The sequence below is a fragment of the Manis pentadactyla genome, chromosome 13 (genome assembly GCF_030020395.1).
Source record: "Manis pentadactyla isolate mManPen7 chromosome 13, mManPen7.hap1, whole genome shotgun sequence".
In the NCBI taxonomy this organism is placed as follows: Eukaryota; Metazoa; Chordata; class Mammalia; order Pholidota; family Manidae; genus Manis; species Manis pentadactyla.
The window spans coordinates 34,487,601-34,511,662 of NC_080031.1; the positions used below are offsets into that span (position 1 = coordinate 34,487,601).

At 39.2% G+C, this 24,062-nt stretch overlaps 2 protein-coding genes across 7 annotated transcripts in view; both read left to right on the forward strand.

The window, feature by feature from the left end:
• Nucleotides 1–24,062, forward strand: part of ELMOD1 (ELMO domain containing 1) — a 97,418-nt gene that overhangs the window by 11,388 nt on the left and 61,968 nt on the right. The window lies entirely within an intron of this gene.
• Nucleotides 17,128–23,216, forward strand: LOC130680442 (potassium channel subfamily U member 1-like). The gene is made up of 2 exons (XM_057491049.1): nt 17,128–18,258; nt 22,160–23,216. The coding sequence occupies exon 2, from the start codon at nt 22,415–22,417 to the stop codon at nt 22,940–22,942; it is 528 nt and encodes a 175-aa protein (XP_057347032.1). The 5' UTR covers nt 17,128–18,258; nt 22,160–22,414; the 3' UTR covers nt 22,943–23,216.

Sequence of the window (24,062 nt, forward strand, 5' to 3'; positions counted from 1 at the left end):
GGGTCACTTACCTCATGTATGCTTAGTCAATTAGGCTAAGTAAATTACCTCTTTTCAATCTCTTTTCAGCTTCCAGAAATCTACTGATACCTTATGTGTGCTCCTGTGGCCCTTAGCCTTATAGATTTATGCCTTTTGATTATCTTACTCTCATGTTGCTGGGACTTCATGTGTTTTATTTCTCATGTTTAATAAAAGTTTATGATACAAGTTCTAAGGAAACAAAGATGTAAAGTACTGTTAAGAAGATCAACAAAATTATAGTGAGGTAATTACAGCTTAGTGTCTCACATCACCTATGGAAACTTCCACAATTGCCGTACTTCTTTTGTATACTCTTGACTCTTAACCCCTAGTAAATTTTAATTATTTTAACCTACTCTTACCACCTTAGCAAAATATTCCACCTAACGTACACTACTATAAAAATATATATATATCCTCAGTTGCTAGAGAATTCCTTATAATCAGTGATCAGAATTTTATCACCCATCTGTGAAGAATGGAACTGTGACATGCCAGTTAGGAACCCTTGTCGTACAGTGCAGTCCAACTTAGTCTTCCATGGCTGAAAATTGTTTTCATTTGAGACAGCTCAGAGCTTCCATATTGACTTCAAAGAGACACTAGTTTCCATGTGTGAGATCTGCTAGATTTCCCACTCCTTGAAGGCAAACTCAATGCCTTATTTTATTTTGTGGCTCTAGAAATTACTTTGTGCCTAAAAATAACTGAACACAGGGATTAAACAAGATGGGGCATGAGAAGTGAGGCAGAAACCTCCTCCCCAAAACCATATAAAACATGAAAATACAGCAAATACAGCTAATCCTGAAAGAACAACCGGAAAAAAGACTGCAGCAGACGGCCTACATCTAGGGAAAAGAGAAGACCTCACAGAAAAAGGTAAAGTGTCAAAGCTGCTGTATAGCAGGACCCAAGCCTTCCCCCAACCGCAACTCACTGGACGAAGGAAAAGTAATGGAGCAGGGAGGGAGTAGAAGCCTCCCAACTGTGGGTATATGTATTTTTTATAGTAGTGTATGTTAGGTGGAATATTTTGCGAAGGTGGTAAAACTAGGTTAAGAGAATTAAAATTTACTATGGGTTAGGAGACAAGAGTCTACAAAAGAAGTATGGTAATTGTGGAAGTTTCCATAGGTGATCTGAGACACTAAGCAGCAATTAACTCACTGTAATTTTGTTGATCTTTTAACAGTACTTTGTGTCTCTATTTCCTTTTAACTGTGCCTTTAAATACCCAGCCCTGGAGATCTACTCCAAGAGCACAAACCTGCATTATGTGGTGCTCTGGGGATTAGTGGGGTTAGAAAGCAAAGACAGGGGGAATACTCAGAGAGACTGAGATTCCAGCTGCTTGTGGAGAACAGGTACCCACAAATGGCCACTGTGGGACAAAAGAAAGGTGGGTGCTTTGAAACTTTACAACAGTGGGTGGGCTGCTAAAGGAGCAAGGATTACACAGAGCTAGCTGCTCAGGAGAAAGGACTGCTGGAAAAAATCATCCTGGCCCACTCAGCCCAGCAGGTTGGGAACTTTCAGGAGTGACCTCTGTGCTCCATTCCCCTGGCTATCAGTGCAGTGCAGAACCCCCAGATGCGATATGCAGCTGCTGCCTCCTTCCTCCTGGACAGCACTTGTTCACAAACCTGCTGCCTCCACCATCGTGTCAGGCCAGCTGGAGGGTCGCCTCACCTACAGAAACTACAAGGGTGTAACATAGAGGCTCCTCCCTGGGTGCTCGGCCCTCTGGCCCTGGCAGTGGAGGCAGGCACTGCAGCTAGGAAGCAGGAAAGAGTTCTTTCTTTCTGGAAGGCACTGGCACCATGCACCTGCAAATCCTGACATCGCTCCAGGTGCTGGGCAGCTCGAGATAGTACAGCTTCTGGGAACTAGACGGTGAACACAAAGTTATTGTTCCACAGTAATCATTAAAAATATAAAATGGCAAAAGAACCTGGTACAAACCAAAATCCCTCAAACACCAGAAAGAGGGCTAAGTAAAACTGAAATCACAAATCTTCCTGATAAAGATTTCAAAATAAGAATCAACAGAAAATATTCAAGACCTCAGGGAGGACTTCAAGAAAGAGATAGAAGCTTTGAAAAATACAGTATCTGAAATGAAACATACAATGGAGGGATTTAAAAGCAGATTAGATGAGGAAGAGGAGACAGTAAATGAAATAGAAATTAGAGGACAGGAATACAAAGAATCTGGGGCACAGAGAGAAAAAAGGATCTCTAGGAATGAAAGGATATTAAGAGAAATGTGTGACAAATCCAAACAGAACAATATTCATATTATAGGGGTACCAGAAGAACAAGAGAGAGAAAAAGAGAAAGAACGTGTCTTTGAGGAGGTAATTGCTGAAAACTTCCCCAATCTGGGGAAGGAAATACTCTCAGGCCATGGAGGTACACAGATCTCCTAACACAAAGGACCCAAGAAAGACAACACCAAGACATATAAGAATTAATATGGCAAATATCAAGGATAAAGACAGAATACTAAAAGCAGCCAGAGAGAGAAAAAAGATCACATACAAAGGAGAACCCATCAGGCTATCATCAGACTTCTCAGCAGAAACCTTACAGGCCAGAAGGGACTGGCATGATATATTTAATGCAATGAAATAGAAGGGCCTCAAACCAAGAATATTCTACACAGCAAGATTATCATACAAATTTGACAGAGAGATTAAACAATTTTCAGATAAGCAAAAACTGAGAGAATTTACCTCCCACAAACTGTCTCTACAGTGTATTTTGGAGGGACTGCTGTAGAAGGAAGTGTTCCTAAGGCTAAACAGCTGGTACCAGGGCTAATAAAACCACAGTGAAAAAAAAAGAGAACAATTAATTACTAAGGAAATGCAAAATTAAATCAACTACCCCCAAAGTCAGCCAAGGGATAGACAAAGAGTACAGAATATGATACCTACTATATAAAGAATGGAGGAAGAAGAAAAAGGAGGAGAACAAAAAAAAAAGAACCTTTAGATTGTATTTGTAATAGCATGTTAAGTGAGTTAAATTAGACTCTTAGATAGTAATGAAGTTAACCTTAAACCTTTGGTAACAATGAATCTAAAGCCAGCAATGGCAACAAATACATACCTATCGATAATCACCCTAAATGTAAATGGTCTGAAAACACCAATCCAAAGACAGAATCACTGAATGGACAAAAAAACCAGATCCATCTATATGCTGCCTACAAAAGACTCATTTCAAACCCAAAGATATACACAGACTAAAAGTGAAGGGATGGAAAAAACATTTCATGCAACTAATTGGGAGAAAAAAGCAGGAGTTGGCAGTACTTGTATCAGACAAAATAGACTTCAAAATAAAGAAAGTTATAAGAGGCAAAGAAGGGCATTATAATGATAAAGGGGTCAATCCAACAAGAAGATATAACCATTATAAATATCTATGTATCCAACACAGGATCACCTACATATGTGAAAGAAATACTAACAGAATTAAAAGGGGAAAAAGAATGCAATACATTCATTCTAGGAGACTTCAGCACTGCACTCACTCCAAAGGACAGATCAACCAGACAGAAAATAAGTAAGGAGAGAGAGGAACTGAACAACACATAAGAATAGATGGACCTAACAGACATGTGCAGAACTCTACACCAAAAGCAACAGAATACACATTCTTTTCAAGTGCACATAGAACATTTTCAAGAATAGATCATATACTAGGCCACAAAAACAGCCTCAGTAAATTAAAAAAGATTGAAATTGTACCAATGTGCTTCTCAGATCACAAAGGTATGAAACTAGAAATAAATTACACAAAGAAAACAAAAATCCCACAAACACATGGAGGCTTAACAACATGCTCCTAAGTTACCAGTGGATCAATGACCAAATAAAAATAGATCAACCAATATATGGAGACAAATGACAACAATAATTCAACACCACAAAATCTGTGGGATGCAGTGAAGACCATGCTAAGAGGAAAGTATATTGCAGTACAGGCCTACCTCAGGAAAGAAGAACAATCCCATATGAGCAGTCTAAACTTACAATTAACTGAACTAGAAAAAGAAAAACAAATGAGGCCCAAAGTCAGTAGAAGGAGAGATTTAATAAAGATTAGAGCATAAATAAATAAAATTGAGAAGAATAAAACAATAGAATCAATGAAAGCAAGACCTGGTTCTTCAAGAAAATAGATAGATAAACACCTAGCTAGGCTTATCAAGAAAAATGAGAGTCTACACACATAAACAGAATCAAAATGAGAAAAGAAAAATCACTAAAGACACCACAGAAATACAAAGAATTATTAGAGAATACTATGAAAAATTATTTGCTAACAAACTGGATAACCTAGAAGAAATGGACAACTTTCTAGAAAAATACAATCTTCCAAGGCTGACCCAGAAAGAAACAGAAAATCTGAATAGACCAATTACCAGCAATGAAATTGAATTGGTAATCAAAAAACTACCTAAGAATAAAATGCCTGAACCAGATGGCTTCACTGCTGAATTTTATCAAACATTTAGGGAAGACCTAAAAGCCATTCTCCTTAAAGTTTTCCAAAAAGTAGAAGAAGAAGAAATACTTCCAAACTCATTCTATGAGGCCCACATCAGTCTAATACCAAAATCAGGCAAAGACACCACAAAAAAAGAAAATTACAGACCAATATCCCTGATGAACATAGATGCAAAAATACTCAACAAAATATTAGCAAACCGAATTCAAAAATATATCAAAAAGATCATCCACCATGACTCAGAAGGATTTATTCCAGGGATGCAAGGATGGTACAATATTCGAAAATCCATCTTCATCCACCAAATCAACAAAAAGAAGGACAAAAACCACATGATCATCTCCATAGATGCTGAAAAAGCATTCGACAAAATTCAACATCCATTCATGATAAAAACTCTCAACAAAATGGGTATATCAGGAAAGTACCTCAACATGATAAAGGCCATAAATGATAAACCCACAGCCAACATCATACTTAACAGCAAGAAGTTGTAAGCCTCTCCTTTAAGATCAGGAGCTAGACAAGGATGCCCACTCTCCACTTTTATTCAGCATTGTTCTGGAGGTCTTCGCCATGGCAATCAGACAACACAAAGAAACAAAAGGCATTCAGATTGGTAAAGAAGAAGTTAAACAGTCACTGTTTGCAGATGACATGATATTGTACATAAAAAAACCCTAAAGAATCCATTCCAAAACTATTAGATCTAATATCTGAATTCAGCAAAGTTGAGGGATACAAAATTAATGCACAGAAATCTGTTGCATTCCTATACACTATCGATGTATTAGCAGAAAGAGAAATCAGAAAAAAAATTCCACTCACAGTTGCATCAAAAAGAATAAAATACCTAAGAATAAACCTAACCAAGGAAGTGAAAGAGCTATATTCTGAAAACTATAAGAAACTCTTGAGAGAAATTAAAGAAGATACCAATAAATGTAAACAAATCCCATGCTCATGGATAGAAAGAGTTAATATTGTCAAAATGGCCATCCTGCCTAAAGCCATCTACAGATCCAGTGCAATCCCTATCAAAATACCAACAGCATTCATCAATGAAATAGAGCAAATAGTTCTAAAATTCATATGAAACTACAAAAGACCCCAAATAGCCAAAGTAATCCTGAGAAGGAAAAATAAAGCAGGGGGTATCTCACCTCCCAACTTCAAGCTCTACTACAAAGCCACAGTAATCAAGACAGTTTGGTACTGGCACAAGAACAGACCCATAGATCAATGGAACAGAATAGAGAGCCAAAAATATACCCAAGCACATATGGTCAATTAATACATGATAAAGGAGCCATGGAAATACAATGGGGAAATCACAGACTCTTCAACAACTGGTGTTGGCAAAACTGGACAGCTACATGGAAAAGAAGAGAATGAAACTGGATTATTGTCTAACCCCATATACAAAAGTAAACTCAAAATGTATCAAAGACATGAATGTAAGTCATGAAACCATAAAACTCTTAGAAGAAAACAGAAGCAAAAATCTCTTAAATATAAGTATGAGCAACTTTTTTCTGAACACATCTCCTCAGGCAAAGGAAACTAAAGCAGAAATGAACACATGGGACTAGATCAAGCTAAAAAGCTCTGTACAACAAAGGACACCATCAACCGAACAAAAAGGTGTCCTACAGTATGGCAGAATATATTCATAAACAACATATACAACAATGGGTTAACATCCTAAAATATATAAAGAACTCACATGCCTCAACACCCAAACCCAAAAAGCAAATAACCCAATTAAAAAAGGGTGGAGGATCTGAACAGACACTTCTCCAAAGAAAAAGTTCAGATGGCTAACAGGCATCTGAAAAGATGCTCCACATCGCTAATTATTAGGGAAATGCAAATTAAAACCACCGTGAGATATCAGCTCACACCAGTTAGGATGGCCAACATCCAAAAGACAAGGAACAACAAATGCTGGTGAGGATGTGGAGAAAGGGGAACCCTCCTACACTGTTGGTGGGAATGCAGATTAGTTCAACCATTGTGAAAAGCAATATGGAGGTTCCTCAAAAAACTAAAAAACCATTTGACCCAAGACTTTTACTCATAGAAATTTACCCCAAGGAAACAAGCTCCCAGATTCAAAAAGACATATGTACCCCTGTGTTTATTGCAGTACTGTTTACAATAGGCAAGACATGGAAGCAACCTATGTGTCCATCAGTAGATGAATGGATAAAGAAGTGGTACATATACACAATAGAATATTATGCAGCCATAGAAGAAAACAAATCCTACCATTTGTAACAACATGGATGAATCAAGAGGGTATTATGCTCAGTGAAATAAGCCAGGTGGAGAAAGAGAACTACCAAATAGTTTCCCTCATTAGTGGATTATAACATGGAAGTAAACCTGAAGGATCAAAACAGCAGTAGACTTAGGGCCTCCAAGAAGGGATGAGCGTTTACCAAAGGGAAGGGTATGGGGAAAGTGGGTGGGGAGGGAGACAGAAGGGGATTAAGAGGCATTATGATTAGCACACATAATGTAGAGGGGTCATGGGGAAGGCAGTATAGCACAGAGAAGACAAGTAGTGACTCTATAACATCTTAACTACATTGATGGACAGTGACTGCAATGAGGTGTGGATGGACTTTATAATATGGGTGAATATAATAACCACAATGTTGCCCATGTGAAATCTTTATAATTTTGTGTATCAATGATGCCTTAATAAAAAAATAACTGAACATAGATAGTGCATGATAAATGTTTATTGACTAGAATTGAAAGCTGAAGTCTTTTCCTATACCCCACTATCTGGCCTTGGACCAATCATTTATTGGATTTGATTGATGCCCTGAGGGGGAAGGTCACTTAGGACAGGGTCAAGGATGGAATATTGGGCAACACATACACTTAAAAGGCAGGCAAAGAAAAGTGATAGATGGATCGATAACCAGTAGGACATGGGATCATGGAAGCCAAAGACAGGCCTTTTAAGAAGTAGTGTCACATGAATTCATAGCAAGTAAGTTAAGGAGATGTAAGTGGAGCCTGGACTAGACAGTGCTCTGCCTTCAACCAATCATTTACGCACTCAGTCACTCTTTGTGTAGATAAGGAGTACTGATCACTCCTGAGATGTTTGCAGTCTTTGCAGTATCAGGAAGTTGCCTTGAATCCTGTGTATGTGAGAATGTGTGTGCGTGTGTATGCTGTGTGTATATTGAAGGGATTTTGATAAGGGAAGAGAACCAGAGCCCAGATACTGTGTAGTAAGGGGTTGGGAGGATCTCCATAGAGGCTAAGAGGGACATGGGTTTTTCATATGTAATCAACCTACAACACATCATGAAATGACTTGTTAACCTGGTTTAACCTGAATAAAAATGGTTGAGTCCAAGTGTATCACAGAGAAGACAAATAGTGACTCTGTGGCATCGTACTACACTGATGGACAGTAACTTCAGTGGGGTACAGGGGGAACTCGATAATATGTGTGAAAGTCATAACCTCATTGTTTTTCATGTGAAACCTTCATAAGAGTGTATATCAGTGATACCTTAATTTAAAAAAATGTTGGAGTCCAAGAATAAGAATCCTTTATTGTGATCTGCTGTAGGCCATTAACCAATGGATTCTTCTGCAGAAACATCATAGCCTGGAATTTGGAAATAAAAAAGCTTCAGTCTTACTATACTTCATTGATTCTAAGGTTTTTTTTTTTACACACCCCTGAAATTAGTATACATCATAGTTTAACTAGCAGCATTTTATTTTTCCTTAAGAGCATGGGAAATAAAGGTGCATTTTACAACTGATGGCACTGATAAAATGCCATTGAAAAGAATAAAATAATATTCATTCAGCAAATATATATTAAGTCATGCATATCCAGTCATAGCTCTAAAGTGAGTTTAAAACTATTTTGAAATTTGTTTTTCAGTAGGAGTTGTTGCAGAAGCTCAACCTAAACTGTCAACTTCTCAGTGAATTCTGTTGTCCCATCCATGTGGTCAAGGTCAGAGATTGCCTTAGTAGCAGAGTACCCTGTTTGACTCCAGGCCCCTGGAAATGCCCCAATTTGCTTAGACTTTCCTATCAAATGTTTCTAGTAGATAGACATATTCTCATTATGTGAACGTGAAGATTTTGCAGAAAACCATCAGTTTAGATTGGCAAAATCATATCCATTTGGTTTTTATGGAAACATAAGTTTACCATTCTTTTGGTGTGTTTTTATCTAGAAACTTAACTTTTTAAAGTAAAATATATAATAGAAAATGTACAAAATCTAGATTGAGTATTTTTGTGGAAAAATGGTTAGATTTTGAAATTTCCTTACTCTTTGTAGAATAAAGACAAATTTCATCAGTCCTGTTCTCCCTCACTGTGCCCCCTCCAATGAAAACAGTACATACAAATAGGCAACCACAGTGAAAGACAGAAAATCAGTGCATCTTTAAAGCAGATTGTACATATATTTGGAAGCAGCCCTGAATTCTGTGACAGGCATGGACCTCCATTGCTATAAATAACAAAAATGAACCCTGTAGAAGAGAAAAAATCTCAATTGTCATGTTAGTGAGTGTCAGCCAAACATTTTTCAAGCCAATCACCAAAGCAGAAGGAAAGGCAAATTCTGGAATGTGGCTTCAGGGAGATTGTTACAAGAGCATTATACCTCTCATATGACATGCTGGATAGAATGAGTGTAATATAAGTGCATAATCTGAAAGATCTTTCATTTCTCTGGGATGGTAAATTTTCATGTGGCTTGCTCTCTCTCCTCATGTGCATACTTGTATAAAGTAAAAAAAACTGCACTTTATACATGTTTCAAATGCTCATACATAGCCTTAGAAATTTTTCTTTCCCTTCTCTTCCCTCCCTTCAGATTTCCTCCACTTCCCTTCTTGTTCCACATGGTAAATATGATTGTATTATATCTTGTGAAGACCGAGTCCCTCATCTGTCTAAGTCTCCCTTGCATGGGCACAGTGCTTCTCGACAAAATATGAAGCATGATGCAAATGCAGCCATTATCTGAATTATCAGACCTGCTTATTCACCTATTTTGAATCTGACTTAGGAAGACTGATCTCCTTGTGCAGTTCTGCGGACTGGCTCATGAGCCCAGCCCCTCACATGGCAAGTGGCCTAACCGTTCTCTTATCCACAAGCCATCTGTGCCCATGCCTCATTTCCCAGAAGACACATGCTTCTGCTGAAAGGTCAGGCTTGTTTGGGAGAACTTTCTCTAATTTCTTGAAAATCATCCACAAGCACGCATACATGCAGAGCATAGTAGAGAACTGATGGGAGCTGTTAGCTGAGTTAATCACATCTTAAAACTACCTTGGCTTCAGTTATCTCCTCCATTTTACCTTCTCCACCTAGATATAGCCATCGCTGAAGAAAGGGTGGACAAAGAGAAGTGTAGATCTGTTTCTGCCGGAGTCCCAAATCTCTACTCGACTGACCAAGAGTCGTCATCATTATGACATCATTAGACATTAGCAGGATAAAAGCACGCAACTGAGAAACCATTCAGGAGGGAAACTGACCCTTCACACAGGTCAACATTACTTACTCGGAGTGTATTACTGCCATCAGGAAAGTTGCTCAATTACTTTTAGAAAATATTTAAATTGCATAGCATAATAAAGACACAGGATAAATGGAACTAAACCAAATGAGCCACAGACTTTCTTCTGATACCCAAAGCAGCTTTTGAAAAAAATCTATCTTAATTTTAGGGGAGAAAACTATAAAAATTATTATTTATGGATCTTATGGCTCAACATGTCATTGTTTTCTTCATCTTTCACCTGAAATGGAAAGCATTAGTTCAAACTAAGGAAATGAAATCAGTGACAAATAATTTCTATATTGCTGATCTTGAACTTATCTTATGCAGAGTGTCTGTACCCCAGTCCCTCAACTGCTGAATGGATTTTTTTTACTACTGCAGTTAATCCAAACTTTCTCTTTTTAATATAGATTCAGGGGAGGAGGAGTGGAAGATGTTATCATTTTCTGATTATCATTAATTACAGGAAGTTGTATTTTGAGGTTGGCCCATTTTCTTGGTTTTTCTCCTAGTGGTGGTGTAGCATGTAAAGAAAATGGCAGCAGGCAGTCAGGGAACTCTAAAGGACAAGATAACTTATTTTGCTTTTCAATGAATTCAAGAAATGCCACTCAAGGTAGTACATATCTCCTTCATAGATTTGGAATCTTTTACGAACCATTAGATCTATTGTTATGTGTAGTTTAAAATAAATAAATAAATTTTTTTGATTACAAAGGGAAATGTGTAATGCCATATGAAAATGAAAACATAAAGAGGAACTGAAAGAAAAAATAAGGGAAAATGCTGATTTGAAGACACTGTCACACTAACCAATAACTCAAAGAATAATTTGGGGAAAATGAAATCATCACACAAAAAAACAGTTGTGGACCAGGAGCTTGAATTTAATTGGATTTTCTAAACCGAAGGGAACACTAGATTTACATTAGGGGAATATTTTTATTATTAGTTATTTGAGAATTACAGTGCCAAGGATTCATATTGTATAACTTCCTCCCATAAAGTTTTTTTGTTTAGAAACTTTCAGATTTCTAGTACTTTAACTTAGGGAAGGAAAGTTAATTTTCAGTGGCCATAGAAAGCCTTATTATTCAAGAATCTCCAAGATGGCTCCCAGAGGAATTGTTTTGAGGTGCAGGTATACATCCAGACCATGTTTCTTCCCAGCTTTGCAGTTGAGTTTAAATTGAATACGCCTTTTCATTGCTTTCACTATTATGTCAGTCCTAAGTCTTTTCCAGAGGCAGCACAAAAGAGTGACTAAAAGCAGCACCTCAGGAGCTGAGTTCTGAGGGTTTGAATCCCAGCTTTGCCAGTACTAGCTCTGTGACCTTGGAAGGCTGATGAACAACCTCTCTGTGCCTGTTTTCTCAGCTAACTATTTCATAGGTAATGTACTTGTATCCTGCTAATATAATAGAGATAATAATTTTTATTCTCATCATCCTATAGTGAGTTAATATGAATAAAGCTCATAGAATACTGCCTGGCACATGGTAAGCACTTTTTAAATATTAGCTATTATTCATAAGACCTTAATCTTTTAAGTTAAATTTAATTTTTAAATATGCTCTATACATTTTTTAAAAACTGATATAATCCCAAATTAGGTAAATTATTAGAGTGAAATAGCAGTTACTTCATAGATTGTCTTTTATTTATGCATAAACCTCTTGAATCCACAAGTATTTTGACTGTTAAAGTGGAGGCAGTCAGTTAGAATTCAAAGGCGATGTAAAAAGTAGCTTTTTTCATTTCATGTAGGGGTTAAGAGTTTAAAGAAAGAAGTTCTGCTCCCTCTAGTCGACTCTCTAATTCATTCCCTGGGATGCACAATAGATAGACTGCCTTCTGAGAGGTAGGGTCACTCCCTGGTATTTTACAAAGAGCCTCAGGGGGCTTCTCGCTCAAAGGACGCAGGGCAGGTTCCTTGATGCCAGGTGAGAAGTGAGTGTTCAGAAACAGCAGACCCCTCCCTGCCGCCTCTTTTCTCCCAGCTGGGAAAAAACCGTCAAGGGCAGGTAACCTGACACACAGCAGTGAAGTGTCAATTGATCTCTGGAGGCATTTGATCCATAAAGCACAGTCATTTGATCTTTCCCTTTGGAATAGGTCAAGGCCCTGCCCTCGTACACATGCAGAGAAATTACTGCAGGAGGTGGAAAGGGTCAGGAATCCCAGGATTATGCTCATATTATATATTTTGGTTAAAAAAAATCCACAGGGTTTTCTTCCTTCCAGTAGGGAGACTTCTAGTTTATTTTATTAATGCTGTTACTGAATAGTGCTGTGAAAGAAGTGCATTTATTTAGAAGGGTGCAGAGTTCATCTCAACAAACCTGGACTCAATGTGCCGGACATTGTATCAGACTCGGCTTCCTTGATGCACTAGGGGAGCATGTAGTCTGAAGGGGAAAGAAAAAGGAAACAGGCCACTTCTAAACAATAGGGGAGATTTGAAATACAACATATAATGCACACCCGGGTTAAAAGCTCCCACTAGAGAGGAAGTTACAAGGAAAGGCCAATACATAAAACAGTTTCCACATGCTCCTTGCATGGTGCTAAACAGTTGGTGTTAGAGTTAATGTCTAGCCGAAAAAGGGTGAACTCTGTAAGTATTTCCTTAATAAATCTGAATTAAAAAGCTAATAGCAATATTTTTCTATTAGCAAGACAGACATAAACAAGGCACGTAACTTAGTGCCTTTATTTTTAAATAAATTTAAAATTTAGTGAGGATAAGTCAACAGTCTGGTATGGAAAATACTTGAGAAGTCTACCAAGGCTACCATTTCATTAAGAGTGCTGTGCAGATGAGAAACCAACTCAAACTCTCCCAGACCTTAGGCTATGCCCGGCTCCCTGAGAAATGCTGCTTTTACACAAAGGAGTAGATTAACTTAGCACCTTTGTGGGAAAACAACTCAAAGGACATTTCTTATCAGCTGTGGCTCAGAGTATCATACGTTGCATGCCAACTATGATTTGTTGCATGTTCCTGTCTTTTACACAGATTGCCTAGTCAGTGGTAAGTAGGACATTAACAACTGTGCCCCCTTTAAAACAAAGTAAGCAGTAATTCTTTTTGCTTTTATAGAAAACATTTAGGGATGTTACTGAATGAATGCCCAGTGAGCATTGACTCAAATAGCATTTGTACAGGTTTTCTGCTACCATCCAAAACTATTTTTGGTGTTTTCTCTTTGGGGGACACATCATTAGAACTAATTATTGTCTTTGTTTCCTGTTTGGAGGACAGATAATTAGAACTAATTGTTATTTTCCTTCCCTACCCTTTTCCCATCCAATCAGTAAGTCCAGTTGATTCTACCTTCCAAATCTTCATTTTTGTTTCCTTCTCTCCATTACCACTGTCACTGTCCTGATTCTAGTCACAACTTGGCCAGACAGCTGTCTTCTAATTCTGATTCTTCACAAAATGATCTTTTACTTTAGTGGATGATATAATAAGAATGAGAAAAACAATACTAAAATGAGGACCAACTCATTGAGTGCATATTACATACCTGCAACTATACTAAGCAACTCACATGCTTTGGTTCATGTAATTCTTAGAACAGCCCTAAAGGTAGTTAAACAGGGAGAAAACAGAACCCTGGAGGTTAAGCAACTTGTCTAAAGCCACTTGGCTAGTGGTAGATCCCATATATGAACTCTGTCTCCAAAACGTGTGCTACTAGCCAACATACATACTCCCTGCCATATTTGCCAAATTTTCCTTTATATAGTAAGGCTCCCTTGAAGTAGTTAACTACAATGCATGACCTAGGACAATGCTGGGAACATAATCATTCAAGAAGTTTTTTGAATGGATAAACTCAAGAACCCCTATGTAGAGGGCAGGAAATTGAGGTATTATAATTCTTCATTTTCTAATTCTTCATTTACCCCACAAGTATGAAATGAGATTTTTTTTTTAGTTAAGCCAGTTTTCCAACTAACTAAAATTAAGCCATTAAAGGATAAATTTTCTAAATTTCTATAAAATCTGGCTGAAATGTATTTCTTTATTGCCTTAGTAGCATGATGACTCTAATTTAATATTATCCTGATGACAAGGAACTATTATTATGGACAATAAATGTTGTCTATGTTGTTTCTTTAGTATTTCCTTCTGGGCTGTGGTTAATTATCATCTATATAATGAGGAAGCCCAAATCTCTTTCTCCAACCAGATTCTCTCCTGACCTTCAGACCCATATCATATCATATCATAGCATATCATATCATATCATATCATATCATATCATATCATTCCTATTATACCATTTGACCCCTGCAGGCTCAAAATTCCCCAAACACCCCCCAAACACCCCCAGGCTCCCAAATCGGCATCTCCAGGATTTCATATCTTAGTGAAATATGCTACTGTCTACCGAGCTGCCAGCCATAAACCTGGATATAATATTGGACTCCTCTTTTCCCTTCACTGACCCACCCCCAATCAATCAATAAACAAAAATCCTATTTATTTTAACTTCTAAATATCTCTCAAATCTATTATACTTCTGTGTCTGTCCATTACCTTATCCTGTGATTATTATCTTTGCCTGGATTCTTGTAACAACCTTCTAAATGATGCCCCTACATATAATTTCACCACATTCTATTTTATTCTCCTTACTACAGTCAGAGTGTATTTTTAAAACTAAATATCTGATCCTGTCACATCTCAGTTTGAAAACTTTCATTAGTTCCTCATTGCTCATGGGATAAGGTTCAAATGTCCTTAATATTGCTTACGAAGCCTTCATTGAATCGGACCCTTTCTTGCCATCCCTGTCTTGACCTGTCCCCTCTCACTGAGCACCCATTAGGTCGTATTGAAGATCTTCCCCTCTATACATTGTGTGTTCTTTTGTGTTTTAGGACTTTGCACTTGATATCTAGGGACCCCCTGATGCTACCCATAAGATAGGCATCTCTCATATTCACTGCAACAGCATCTATTCCCACTGCACTATTTTGGTCAACTACCTGTTTGTTTCTGTCTGTCCTCTTCTCTCTCCCTCAAGACTGTTGGGTCAGGAGGGCGGAACCCATGCCCAACTCATTCACCCTGTATCCCTAGTGCCCACCTTTGTGTCCAGAGCATAGTTAGCACAACAGTTTTAGATTTACAGAAAAGTTACAAAGATAGGACAGTTTCCCCTATTGTTAACATCTTACATTAATGTGATATACTTGTCTGGACTCACACTGAAGCTAATTATGAACTGAAATCCATGCTCAGATTTCCTGAGTTTTTAACGTGATGTCCTTTTTCTGTTTGAGGATACCACATTACATTTATTTGTCATGTCTCCTTAGGCACCTCTTGGCTGTAACAGTTTTCTCAGACTTTCCTTGTTTTTGATGATCTTGAGAGTTTTGAGGAGTAATGGTTAGGTATTTTGTAGAATACCCCTTTATATAAGTTTGTCTGATATTTTTATCATGATTAAGCTGGGATTATGAGTTTGCAAGAAGAAGACCACAGCAGTAAACTGCCAATTTTTTGTCATCACATCATACCAAGGGTGCATACCATCAACATGACTTATCACTGTGATGTTAATTTGATCGCCTAGCTGAGGCAGTATTTGTCAGATTTCTGTATCATAAACTTACTCATTTTCCCCTTTTCCATGTTGTACTCAAGAAGTCAGTATGTCCAGCCTACCTTTAAGGGGTTAAGAGTTATGATCCACCTACTTGAGGGAAGAATAAATTATTTGGAATTCTTTTTTATACAGGAGATTTATACATTCTCCCCCATTTATTTCTTTATTCAGTCATTTATTTACATGAGTATGAAATCATGGCTATTTATTTTGTTCTTTGGGTAATAATCCAATACTACTTTATTTGTTACTTAAATTGTTCTTTCAGTTGGTGCCTGTGTTTACTTGACATATCCCTAATTGTTTGTCTTTTGAGCATTTCCTTATGTTCTGACATGGCAATGTCATCTGGTAAATTCCCTGTCCCAGCACTAGAATCAGCGATTTCTCCATGGAGCCCTGGTTCCTTTCACTGGAAAATTTATTCAAAACCATGTTCTCGGCAGGAGGGTGAGGGACAGTAACACTTTTGAATTAAAATTTGGATTCAGTTTTAAAAGCCACAGAAGAACAAAGGCGAATGTATGTTCCCATCACTCAGAATGAGCAAACATTTTTTCCCTTTATTTTGCTTCACAGAGTTTTAAGAAATAAACACTTAAAAAGTGGCAGCGCCTGTGGCGGAGGGCCCCCGGCTCCTCCTGGAGCCTCTGCGCCAGGGCAGAGGCCGGGGCCCTCTGGCCGCTGTCCCCCCGTGCAGGCCGTGCACCCTCCACACCGCCCGCCTGGCTGGGGAGCCCAGGCAGTGTCTCAGGCGGTGCTGTGACTTAGGTGAAAAGAACAACCGAGACCGAGGCCAACAAACCAGGGTTCCGGTCCGTCCGGAAGGAGAGACAGCGAGGAGCCGAGAGCCAGTGATGAGTTCTCGCCCTTTTCCTTCTGTGGGATTCAGAGAGCAGGTGCTGATGGTCGGAACCGACGTGACCAAGGGCCTCTGAGGGTTCAGGGCACTGCAGTGTCTCGAGATGATCCTTGTCTTTGTACTAAGCATCGGGTCTTTTATAATCTAGTTCATCGACTCTACTGACCCTTTGACAAGCTGTTCTTCATACCAAGACAAAACCATCCCTATTGATTTGGCTTTCAATGCTTCTTTCAGTTTCTAGTTTGGGTTGAGATTTTTGGCAGCTGATGACAAGATCAAGTTCTGGTTGGAGGTGAACTCAACTGCAGACATCCTCACCATCCCACCAACCTTTATTTCTTATTATCTGAAGAGTAATTGGCTAGGTCTAAGGTTCCTAAGGGCTTTGCAGCTGCTAGAACTCCCTCAAATCTTGCAAATTCTACAAGCCATCAGGACCAGCAATTCTGTGAAGTTTTCCATAAAGAAACTGTTAACGTAAGAACTGTTAGCCATAATTCTTAGTACCTTGTTCACTGCTGCAGGATTCATTCACCTGGTGGAAAATTCTGGTGATCCCTGGCTCAAAGGTAGAAATTCACAGAATATAACATATTTTGAGTCCATTTACCTGGTCATGGCAACAGTGTCAACTATTGACTTTGAAGATGTGGTGGCCAAGACATGCCTAGGATGGACCTTCATCATTTTCTTCACTCTGGGGAGTTTGATACTGTTTGCAAACTATGTCCTTGAAATGGTGGAACTTTTTGCCAACAAGAGAAAATACACCAAGTGGTCAAAGGGAAGAAGTTCATCGTGGTGTGTGGGAACATCACTGTTGACAGTGTGACTGCCTTCCTGAGGAATTTTCTCCACCACAAGTCAGGGGAAATCAACACCGAGATTGTTTTCCTGGGAGAGGTTCCTCCTTCTTTGGAATTGGAAACCATATTTAAATGCTACATGGCCTATACAACTTTTATTTCTGGATCTGCACTGAAATGGGAGGATCTGAGGTGAGTTGCGGTGGACTCTGCAGAAGCATGCTTTATCATAGCCAACCCTTTGTGTAGTGATCCACATGCTGAAGATACTTCAAACATTGTGTGCTCTCTATCAAGAACTACCCTAAGACCAGAGTCATCATACAGATACTTCAGTCCCATAACAAGGTTTTCCTGCCAAAGATTCCCAGCTGGAACTGGAATGCTGGAGACAACATTATCTGCTTTGCTGAATTAAAGCTCGGATTTATCGCCCAAGACTGTTTGGTGCCAGGCTTGTGCACCTTTCTGACATCTCTATTTGTTGAACAAAACCAAAAGGTTTGTCCTAAAAAGCCCTGGCAAAAATATTTCTGTAACAGCCGGAAGAACAAAATCCTGACTCAGCGTCTCTCCGATGACTTTGCTGGAATGAGTTTTCCTGAAGTTTCCCTTGGTCTAATATTAAATCCACCTGCAGAAGTTAGGCTGCATAAGAATACATTAGGGTTCTTTATAGCCGAATCTACAAAGGATGTCAAAATAGCCGCCTTTTACTGTGCCACCTGTCACAATGATGTGTACACTCCTGAGCTCATTGGAAAATGTAGCTACAAAAGCAAGAATCATCAACATATCATAGATATAACGCCGATTAAAAAGAAGAGCAGCCGGAAAGTTGCAGGATACAAAATCAACACACAGAAATCTGTGGCTTTCCTATATACTAACAATGAACCAACAGAAAGAGAAATCAGGAAAACAACTCCATTCACAATTGCATCAAAAAAAATAAAATACCTAGGAATAAACCTAACCAAAGAAGTGAAAGACTTATACTCTGAAAACTACAAGTCACTCTTAAGAGAAATTAAAGGGGACACTAACAGATGGAAACTCATCCCATGCTCGTGGCTAGGAAGAATTAATATCGTTAAAATGGCCATCCTGCCCAAAGCAATATACAGATTTGATGCAATCCCTATGAAACTACCAGCAACATTCTTCAATGAACTGGAACAAATAATTCAAAAATTCATATGGAAACACCAAAGACCCCGAATAGCCAAAGCAATCCTGAGAAAGAAGAATAAAGTAGGGGGGATCTCACTCCCCAACTTCAAGCTCTACTATAAAGCCATAGTAATCAAGACAATTTGGTACTGGCACAAGAGCAGAGCCACAGACCAATGGAACAGACTAGAGAATCCAGACATTAACCCAGACATATATGGTCAATTAATATTTGATAAAGGAGCCATGGACATACAATGGCGAAATGACAGTCTCTTCAACAGGTGGTGCTGGCAAAACTGGACAGCTACATGTAGGAGAATGAAACTGGACCATTGTCTAACCCCATATACAAAAGTAAACTCAAAATGGATCAAAGACCTGAATGTAAGCCATGAAACCATTAAACTCTTGGAAGAAAACATAGGCGAAAACCTCTTAGACATAAACATGAGTGACCTCTTCTTGAACATATCTCCCCGGGCAAGGAAAACAACAGCAAAAATGAATAAGTGGGACTATATTAAGCTGAAAAGCTTCTGTACAGCAAAAGACACCATCAATAGAACAAGAAGGATCCCTACAGTATGGGAGAATATATTTGAAAATGACACATCCGATAAAGGCTTGACGTCCAGAATATATAAGGAGCTCTCACGCCTCAACAAACAAAAAACAAATAACCCAATTAAAAAATGGGCAGAGGAACTGAACAGACAGTTCTCCAAAAAAGAAATACAGATGGCCAACAGACACATGAAAAGATGCTCCACATCGCTAATTATCAGAGAAATGCAAATTAAAACTACAATGAGGTATCACCTCACACCAGTAAGGATGGCTGCCATCCAAAAGACAAACAACAACAAATGTTGGCGAGGCTGTGGAGAAAGGGGAACCCTCCTACACTGCTGGTGGGAATGTAAGTTAGTTCAACCATTGTGGAAAGCAGTATGGAGGTACATCAAAATGCTCAAAACAGACTTACCATTTGACCCAGGAATTGCACTCCTAGGAATTTACCCTAAGAATGCAGCAATCAAGTTTGAGAAAGACAGATGCACCCCTATGTTTATTGCAGCACTATTTACAATAGCCAAGAATTGGAAGCAACCTAAATGTCCATCAATAGATGAATGGATAAAGAAGATGTGGTACATATACACAATGGAATACTACTCAGTTATAAGAAAAGGGCAAATCCAATCATTTGCAGCAACATGGATGGAGCTGGAGGGTATTATGCTCAGTGAAACAAGCCAAGCGGAGAAAGAGAAATACCAAATGATTTCACTTATCTGTGGAATATAAGAACAAAGGAAAAACTGAAGGAACAAAACAGCAGCAGAATCACAGAACTCAAGAATGGACTAACAGGTACCAAAGGGAAAGGGACTGGGGAGGATGGGTGGGTAGGGAGGGATAAGGGGGGGAGAAGTAGGGGGGTATTAAGATTAACATGCATGGGGGGGTAGGAGAAAAGGGAGGGCTGTACAACACAGAGAAGGCAAGTAGTGATTCTACAACATTTTGCTATGCTGATGGACAGTGACTGTAAAGGGGTTTATAGGGGAGACCTGGTATAGGGGAGAGCCTAGTAAACATAATATTCGTCATGTAAGTGTAGATTAGTGATAGCAAAAAAAAAAAAAAGGGCAGTTCCTGTGCAGTAACCTCCAACGAGTTCTACACAAGGGTATAAAGGGCATATAAAAGTGTAGGCAAAGGGTCTGTTTGTGGTTATACAGAGGATCAAAGCCTAATTGGGCTACCCCGAAAATGAACTAAGATACGATATGAAAAAGAACTTCCAACATCTGCACCCTCTGGAAGACTCATGCCAGAAGATGATCATCAAAAAACCCCAACAAAGATCCACGCACTGCTACAGCTGTAGATGCACTCATCCCACCAGTTCCTGGACCTGCCATGGGAATGAGGAAGGAGATATCTAAGCTGGCCTGTGCATACAGTAAAACAACAAAATTGGACTGGATCTATACTGTTGGAACTCAACCAAGAATTTGGAGAAGTGCAAATTGTAGCGCTCCAAAGTGTTACAACTACAAACTATTTATTGTTAAAAGAACATATGGCATGTGAACAGTCCCCAGGAATGGGTTGTTTTAATTTGTCTGATTTCTCTCAGACTGTTCAAGTTCATTTGGACAATATCCACCATATCATAGATAAGTTTTCACAAATGCCTAAGGTGCCTAACTGGTTTTCTTGGTTTCACTGTAGATGGCTGGTAATTACAGATATGCTTTGGTTATGTAACTATACTCCTATTATGTTAATGTGTGTGTGCAATTTAAGTAGTAGCTTAAAACCTATACATGCTGAAGTTACTCTACAAGAAGATATATCAAAGAAATAATCAATCTTCCCATGTTTTCTTCCGCCTGCTACTTCTATAGCTTTTCTTCTTCCTTCCTAATTACAACCCTTAAATAGAATTCGTGCCTCATATCAAATTTACCGAGTATCATAATTCTTCCAAGTGGTAAAGATACCTCAAGACAAATGCTGGGCATAGAAGCCACAGGGCATAAATATGCAAAGAAGTAAAAAGCTAACTTTTTCAAACAATAAGGCTTCTCTCTCACTTACCAACTTCACATTTCCCTGTATGGCCCCGGAAGATGACTGGTTAGCCAGAGACGGGTAAGATTCCTCAAGGGAGGAACAACCTAAGACAGGCACAGTCGCAGGGGGGCCATCAGGTGAGAAATTGGGGATCAACAGAGGTGAGGCTTAGAACCTCACCCCCCCGTTCTGAGAGAAATCTTCTGCATACGTGGATGTTTTATTGCCCTGGTCTAGCTTGGATTAACACATAGTCTACAGGCACACACCTGATCATCTACATGTGCTCTCTTACAACACTAAACTATGTTTTCTACCTTTATCTTGTATCTACCTACCACTTCAGCATTTTATTAAAAATAATAATAATAAAGAGAGAAATGTGGTATCCACATATAAATCAAGTATAAAAACCAAATGAGTATTCATATTTGAACTGACTGTTTATAGTTCATAATGCATGAGCAAAACCGAAAGTTTCTGTGATGACTGCCCTTGTACTGTTCACTATGTAACTTATTCATTATGTAAGAATTTGTTCTACATGTAAAAACTTGTTTGTTATGCCTCAGAAGATTGGAGACTGACAAAAATTAGGCTTGGGGTGGAATAATGATTGTGCATTGAGCATTGACTCCCCTATACAGAATTTTATTGTCGTTAACAACCATTTGATCAATAAATATGAGAGATGCCCTCACAAAAAAAAAAAAAAAAAAAAAAAGGACAGACTTCCAATGGTAAAATAAATTAGTAACCGGGATGTAAGGTATAGCATAAGGAATATAGTCAAGATATTGTAACAGCCTGGTAGGGTGATAGCTGGAACCTAGAATTATGTATATAAATGTTCTACCACTGTGTTGTACACTTGAAACTCATGTAATGTAATACTGTGTGTCCACTACCCTTCAATAAAAAATAATTATTAAAAAAAAAAAAAAAAAAAAAAAAAAAAAAGAAGAGCAGCCGGAAGGAATTCTCCTCTGCCACACCAAGGGGTTCTTTCCCAAGGGAGCAGTAAAAAATGACGAGCAGCTTGAGCATTGCCACCAGGACTTTTCTGTATGAAACGGAAGACAATTCTGACCAGCTTGACAGCAGTGGCATGTTTCACTGGTGCAAAGCAACCCCTTTGGACAGGGTGATTCTGAAATGAACTGATGAGACAAAATACAGATTTTGAAACCACGTGGTAGCTTGTGTCTTCAGAGAGGCTCACTCAACGCTGATGGAGCTTCAGAATTTTGTAATGCCCTTGAGAACTAGCAACTATACCCGGCAGGAGCTGAAGGACATTGTGTTCATTGGCTCTCTAGATTACCTGCAGAGAGAATGGCTCTTTCTCCAGAATTTTCCCCAGATATACATTCTGCCTGGGCCTGCACTCTTTCTTGGGGACCTCTGTGCAGTCAGCCTAGAGGAGTGTTCCATGTGTGCTGTCATATCCTCGCCATCCATGTCATCGAGCAGCCAGACTTTGATGGACACAGAGGCCATCATGGCCACCCTCAACGTCGGATCACTGAAGATCAGCTGCTCTGCCCAGACAGAGCAAGAGGAGCTATCACAGCGCTCCAGTAAATGTCCTGGGAAATCAAAATACCAAAGAGTCCCCATCCTCACTGAACTGAAGAATCCTTACAGCATCCACTTCATTGAACAGCTTAGTGGAATGGAAGATCACCTCTCAGTAACAAGCCTGCACCTCAGCACTGCTTTTTCCACAAGGCGCTATCTTTTCTGGCAGCTTCTTTAACTCCCTCCTGGCCACAGCCTTCCACAATTATCACGTTCTGGAATTACTTCAGATGCTGGTAACAGGAGGGATAAGTTCTCAGCTGGAACAACATTTGGATAAGGATTTCTTCTGGCTGACCGAAAGCTGCGCTTCAGTTTTGTCTGGAAGAATGAGGTATAAGCTGGGGCTTCTGTCCTTAAACCAAACGGTTTTGTCAGATATTCAAGTGAGTCTCCTCTTATCATGATCAAGTTTCCCACTTCCTTAGCTCAGAGTGTCTGAAAATGACCCAGGCTGCTTTGGTTCCTAGATGGGCAATAGCACACACATAATGACAACCATAGTAATAACAGTTAACACAACCTTAGACTCATAGCGTGTTTCACAGTGTAAAAATTCAAGTCTGCAGGAAGCACCCAAGAGGTCTAATAACTTTGTACCTTAATATGAATGTTAATAATAACCGTAATAGCTAATATTTACTGAGCAAAAAAAAAAAAAGTGGCAGGTTGTTTTTCCCCTTCCCAATCCTAAATCCATCCTCCTCCTCCCAAAAACAACCACAATCTTAAATTGATGTGTAGATATTTTTTTCAAGCCTACATAGAATATTTACAGAAACATACGTCAAAGGAAAGGCTGGGTTTTATTGGGGCTGAGCTGCGGTGTGGCGGGGCTGTCCCGGCGGTAGCGGTCCCCGCCTGCTGCCGCGGGTCGCACCGTTGGTCCCTCCCGCGAGGCGGCGCCCCTGCGGCCGCTTCCAGCCCCACCCAGGTCTCTGCTGTTCCTTCCCGCCTCGTCCTGACCTGCTGCTTTGGAGGCAGCGTCTGGTGTCCTCCTGGCTGGGGGAAGAAGACCAGTAGCCTGATACTGTAGACTTGGTCAAAGCAAGTTGTAGACGGAAAAGAGCTAGACGACTGTAAAACTTCGCTGTTTTCTTCACAGTGGCAGCAAAGAAAAAAATGGGGCCGGGAACATATCATTTATTTGTTGGGAGTTCGTGGCTCTTCAACATCTATTTTTTTAGCTTAAAGTCATTACCAGTTGTGTCTAGTGCTTCGTGAGTTTTACTTCTGGAAGGTTATGGCTGCCACATTTAAGACCATCAGAGATCCGGACATCAGGATAGTTATTCTTA